Source organism: Condylura cristata, unplaced genomic scaffold (genome assembly GCF_000260355.1).
Source record: "Condylura cristata isolate star-nosed mole 26May11 unplaced genomic scaffold, ConCri1.0 scaffold00012, whole genome shotgun sequence".
Lineage (NCBI taxonomy): Eukaryota > Metazoa > Chordata > Mammalia > Eulipotyphla > Talpidae > Condylura > Condylura cristata.
Window position 1 is genome coordinate 55,825,983 of NW_004567113.1, and position 6,004 is coordinate 55,831,986.

General features: G+C 67.3%; 1 protein-coding gene across 1 annotated transcript in view; it reads right to left on the bottom strand.

Moving 5' to 3' along the window:
* Nucleotides 1–6,004, bottom strand: part of JAKMIP1 (janus kinase and microtubule interacting protein 1) — a 59,362-nt gene that overhangs the window by 2,398 nt on the left and 50,960 nt on the right. The window contains exons 11-13 of the mRNA XM_012724049.1: nucleotides 4,792–4,893; nucleotides 4,217–4,270; nucleotides 3,439–3,726 (exon numbers count right to left, since the gene is read on the bottom strand). Coding sequence (XP_012579503.1) covers nucleotides 3,439–3,726; nucleotides 4,217–4,270; nucleotides 4,792–4,893 — 444 coding nt within the window. The remainder of the gene's footprint in view (nucleotides 1–3,438; nucleotides 3,727–4,216; nucleotides 4,271–4,791; nucleotides 4,894–6,004) is intronic.

The window sequence follows — 6,004 nt, forward strand, 5'->3', positions numbered from 1 at the left end:
GGCTCGTCAGCCTCACCGGTCTCCCCTTGGCCGCCCTTCTCGCCCCAAGTCCCCCCGCCCCACCTGTCCACCTCGTCTCTCTCTCTCCCCTGCCACCCGGGTTTCCTGCCTCGGACCCGGGGCGCAGCTCACCTAAGGGCCGAGGAAGGGGCCCCCATTCCCGCCCATCTCGCCTGAACTGGAAGTGTGGGAGCAGCCCCCTTTCCTGTCAGCCCCCCGGTGCTGGCTCCTGCCTGCAGGTGCCCAGTGGCCTCCAGCTCCCGAGGCCCCTGCAGACACGCTCTCCCGGCCACACCCTTGCTCCCAGGCACCCCACAGCCCATCTCTGGACGACGGGGCGCCGCCCTGCAACACAGGGCCTTTGCACATGCTGTCTGCTGGAAACACCCGTCTTCCCAAGCCCAGCCTCGCCCCCGCCCCTCGGGGCTCACACCTGGCCCCAGCCCAGGTAAGCCGCCGCCTCCTCCAGGAAGCTCACCCTGCTCCCTGTGCCGGGCGCTGGCTCTAGACGCCCGCGTCACCGGTGGATACCTGCCCCGGCACTCACCTGAAGACGGCTGCTGTCTGTCTTGCTCCCCACTAGCTCCTGGGCGGGGACCACGTTAAATACCCTTACCCGCACGGGGCCTCAAGCAGGAGGCTGGGGAGCGTGTGTCCCACACAGGAGGACGTGGGGCGCAGCCTGGCGGGGTGCCCTGGTCCAGGGAGAACACGGCCTGGTGAAGCCACGGCCCCGAGGCCGCCCCACCCCAGGCCCCGTCGGCTCGCCCACGAGCGGCCCGGGTCCAGGCCCTGACGAGGCGTCGTGGGGGCGCCAGGAGGGTCTGGCCACAGGCGAGCGTGTTTCACAGGGGCTGGGGACCTCGTCCTGGGCAGCCTAACACGGCAGTCAGAAGAGTACAACAGAGTGGGGACACCCAGATTCGGGTCACGGGGCAAGCTGCTCCCAGACTGATTGGGGCAGGAGTGGGGGTGGGGAGGGGAGACCTGCTGTTAAAAAGAGCGAGCTTTGTTCTGCGTATGAAGACAAACCTGGAAGAGCCCCTCCAGCCTTCGGGAGGGCACTGAAACGCTGGCCAGTGCCCAGTGGGGGCTGCCCGCTTCACACCTACACGTCAGCAGGCATTTCCTGGGCCTCCCCGGGGGAGGGGCTGGCCAGGAGGGAGGTGCGGGCCCCTTGGGATGGGGGTTAGGCCCCAGGGGCCGGGAGGGGCATTTCTGTGGGGGCGAGGCCACGTGCCCCTAAACTGCAGTTGTCTGCCCAGGGACCCAGAGTTAGGGGGGCCAATGGGGGCCGGGTCTCCTCGAAACCAGCTCTCCTTCCCAGAAGGCCTGAGGCCTGGCCCCAGCCAGCTGCGAAGCTCGTGCGGCACTCAGACTGAGGCTGCCCTCCCTGACCACTGCCAGACGCAGGGCCGCCGTCCTAACAGGGTCTCAACTGGCTCAGACCTGACAGGGAGGGGTCCAAGGCCACCATGAGCCCCCACAGCTGGTGTCCAGCACCCTAATGCACGTGCCGTGGGTGTGGGTGGCCCTGACCTGGGAGGTGGCTGACCAGAGGGGTGCTGGGGGGGCAGGGAGGGGGCGGCATACAGCCGAGCAGCCCAGGCGGGACGAGAGGAGGCCAGGGCCTGGGCAGAGCACCCAGGATACGTGGAATGTTCCAGATCAGACGCCCCTGCGCTCACAGCCGAGCCAGCCCTGAGCCTCTGAGCAGGGTCTCCCTGGACCTCGGCTTGGTCAGATGCTAGCACTGAGTGACAATTTTAAAGAGGAGGTGCATCTGGGGGCTGGCCAACTCTCTTGAGGTGCTGGTCATGCCACCTCCAGGGTGACCACCTTGTTTGAGCATAAAACCCGGTACTGGGCAAACCGGTTGGTCACCGCCTGTCCTGTCTTGCTCTTCATGCCAACCTACTCCGCGGCGGGGACACGCAGGAGCCCCCCAACACCTGAGCTGTATGCACGGCTCATGCTGCCTGAGAGGATGAGAACACGCTGGTACGGAGACCCCATGAGTGTCCTGGGCGGGGAGCCAGGCCCGCTGGCACAGCCGGGGGGCGGGGCTGGAGGAGCTGGTGGGCGAGGGCGCCAGGGCGTGCGTGTCTCAGGTGTGCGCAGGGCGTGGGGCCAGGTGGGTGGGCTGTGCGCCCGGCAGCCAGCTCTTCTTGGGGAGCCGGGGTACGTCCCGGCGGGCCTGGGGGCCCGGCGCCAGGTGAGGGCTGCTCTCGGCGAGGCCGTGGACTTCCAGGGTACTGTGGGGTCCGAGAGAGGAAGCGCCCCACGCCCCTGTCCCAGCCCCCGTGAACAGGGCCCAGGACACGGTGCTCCCCTTCTGCAAGCGCAGGGCTGACAGCTGAGGCCGGTGCTGGGCGCCGGGGTCCCCGAAAGGCGCGTGTCCGGCGTCCTGACACCGGCCCCTCAGGCGCGTGGCCCCAGTCCTGGGCGCAGGGGGATTTTGAGCTGACCTGCAGGAGCCCTGCAGTGGGGGCAGGGGCCAAGAGTCAAGCGGGCTGGGTCCCTGCGGGCACCAGGGTCCCTGTGGTCACCGGGGTCTGGCGGCCTCACACACCGTGACTCGGTTTACCCTCTGCATGCCGCCTGACACCCTGCGCACTGTGCTAGACCGGCCACCCAGGCCCTCGGGCTCCCCAGGAAGGGCTCCCCGGGAAGGGGTCCCCGCCGTCACACCCGGTGCCTGCACAGTTACCGGCGTGGCACCTGCCAGTCCGGGGCGCGAGGGACCGGGTCCCCCTGCACCTGGGGCGCAGACCCAGCCAGGTGAAGTGACCGGAAAGCAGCTTCCCGCCTGTGTGACCTCAGCAAGGCGTCGTTACCAATACGAGAGCCTCGGACATGACCGGGATGGGAAGACAGGAGCCCCCGGAAGCAAACAAGTGTTTGAGGCGCCCTCAAGATTCTCGAGGCTCCGGGTGAAGGCAAAGAACGAGGTAGCCTCGCGCTCGCCAATTCACCGAGGAGCGCAGAAAGGAAAAGCTGCGCAGACCCGCCAGCTCACTGCGCACGTCTGGGGTACCCCGACTTAAAGGCTGGCGCCCCGGGAGCGCAGTCCGACGGTGCGGGGGCGCGAAGCCGGCGAAGTCCGCGCGGAAACCGCGGCGACACAGACCGCGAGTGCGCGAAGGTGGGAACGAATGGAGGACGGGCCCGGGCCGTGGCGAGTTGTCGAGAGAAATGTGATTCCAGGCACAGAGTGAGACACACACGGCAGGCGGCGGCCGGCCATCAGCCAGGAGGGCCCGTCCAGGGGCCTCTGGGGAGCTGTAACATCCAGCTGGACGCACAGGCAGATGGCGCTGCCAGCTGCCCGGCGTGGCGGCGGGGGCCCAGCGTGCCCGGGAGGGACGTCAGGAGGCGCCGCACGACGGGCGCTGGGAACGCCCAGGCCGAGGGGCGGCCGGCGGGGCTTCAGGGCACCGTAAGAGCCCGAGTCCGGCCCGGTGGCCTCCGCGTCGAAAAGCGAAAGGGCGCGGAAAGCAGCGAGAGCAGCCGCCCGGACCCCGCCCCCACCCGGCAGCGCCGGGCGCGCAGGCACGTGCACATGCAGCCTTTGGCCATGCTCCCCAGCCGGACGCCAATGTAGTGTCTTGTATGGTGCCGGGGCGTGGACGGGGGCAGGACGACACCGCTGGGCTCTACCTTTTCGCACAGGGCAAGCACAGTTCCAGCTTGGATTATTGCAACCTGCTCTTCATTTCTCAAATTCTAAAACACAAAAATGGGCGTTTGACACTGGACCCCACACCCGTGGGCAGACAGTCAGCGTGAGACAGCTGGCACGGGGGTCACCCCCTCAGGCGCGGCATCCACAGGTGGACGGAGGTGGGCTCTGGCCAGGGCGGGGACGGGGCGGGGCCAGCAGCCAACCCCGGGGAGAGGGGCCTGTTGGGCCAGCCTCCAGGGAGGCTGGCGTCGCTCTCTGGCTCCAGGCGTCCCCCTGGGGACTCACTGCACTGTCTCTGGGGTGCTTTCCGCCCCCCTCACTCACAGGTTCGCAGCACCGCCTTAGCTTCAGAACCCCACTTCTAATGCAGGGGACCCCGAGCCCTCCCCCAGGGCCACGGCCATACAAAAGCCTTACATTGGACTCAGTCGCTCTCTTGGACTGGGAATGAACGAAAAGACAGACAAAGCCACACAGCACGCCCGGACCAGAACGAGAACACGGAGCCAGACGCCGGCTCCTCATAGTTACCCCGTTATCGCCAAGGATATCTAACCTCTTCATGAGTTCAGAAATATTCACATCCTGGAAGAGATGCCAGCGTTCACTGTTGGGTCAGTCACAAAAGCATCCAGACCTCGCTCAGACGCCCGCCGGGCCCTGTCCTGGGACTTCCAGCGGGCACCTTCCTCTCGGCTCCGGGGGACGGCCGGAGGCCACGAGCCGCCCTTTCGCACCAGCACGAAGGCTGCCTTCTAGAAAGGCCCAGGCCGCGCGTGGGTCAGGAGGCCCACGGCCCGCAGGCCTGCCGGCACCCAGCACGTGGCACGCACAGCTGTCCGCACAGGTCTGCGGCGCCCTCTCCAGGCGCCCGCTCGGGCGGGCACAGCCGGAGCCCAGCGGGGATGCCGAGGCTCCCGGGAGGCCCAGCTGGGAGGCCCAGCTTCCCGGCTCTCTGCTCTTTTAAGACGGCCCAAACCGGCAGCCCGTTTGGTGGCAAGGACCCCTGAGGCTGGCGAGGGCTAGGGAGCCCTGGCTCGCTGCCCTGCACAACTCCACGCCCCCTCTGGCTGGCCGTGGCTGTGGCGAGGCCCCGCGCACGCTACCTTAACTCCTTCCTGGTGACAGAAGACCTGGAGAGCGCTGCTGGTGTTCTCGGGGAAGGTGCTGATCTGGAGGTTAAACGCAGGCGACCTCCGCTCTCTCTCCTGGGGAAAAGATTTGGTTTAAAGACAGAACTTTATTGGATTATTTACCACTTGCCACTTTCCCATGTTACTCTGCAAAAACCCAGGGGGTCCAGTGGGCAAACATGTTACGAAACAGGGGGACTGGGCCTCGGGTCTCCACGGGGCGGCCCCTCACCGCGGCCACTCCCTGGACGCCCACATGGTCGGCTAGGAGAAAAGGGTTAGCAACCCGCAGAGCCGGCTAGGAGGCGAATCACCTGCTCCCCAAAACAGCCAAGGACCGGGGTCCCCAAGGCCGGGGGAGCCGCCCAGGCTGCACGTACGGCCGAGCGCCCAGGCACGGCCGCGTCCTCACCGTCCCATCCCCACGCCGGCCCATGAGGCAAGGGGGCGCAGGAGGCCAGGACCGGGGACCCTTCCTTTCCTCATGAGCTCACTGCATTCACTTTTGGGGCCGTGGTTGGTTTTGACCCCCACGACCTTGCCTCCCTGCCTTCGATCTCATCAGCCTCAGCCTCCAAGCCGGGACGCACCCGCTGCCCCCGTAGAGGTGCTGATCAGCCGCAGGCGAGGGGACAGGTCCCCCCGGCCGGAGAAGCCCAGGGCCGGGCAGGCGGCGCACGGCAGGGCTGGCTTGGCCTTGAAGCCTTGGGCCACGGGCAGGCCAGTGGCGGCGGCCAGCGGCGGCCCTTTCAAGCCACGCTGAGACCAAGCTGCCTTAATTTTTCAAAATCGCAGGCGCATCCACAAGCCCTTCGGCCGCCCCTGCGGACTCCCCCGGGTCAGACGGGCTTTAAGGAGCAGCCAGGGGCGCTGCGGGTCCGGGGGGGCTCAGCTAACTTCCACCTGGCCCCAGCTGGCTAATCTGGCCGGAGGCAGTTTGGCGGAAAACCTATGTCCCTTATCAGCCCAGGGCGACAGTGCCGCCAGTCGTGAGACGCCCTCTCGGCCACCCCAGTGTCTCCACAGACATGCCACGCAGAAAGCTGCTTCGTGGCAGTGGGGCCACAGCTGGCTCCACAGGCTCTGGAGACAGTGGAGGCGCTTAGAGAACACCCTGGCAAAGGGCGCAAGGCCTGAGGAATCCTCGTGGAAAGACACACGCAGAGGCCCGCAGCACGGCTGTGAG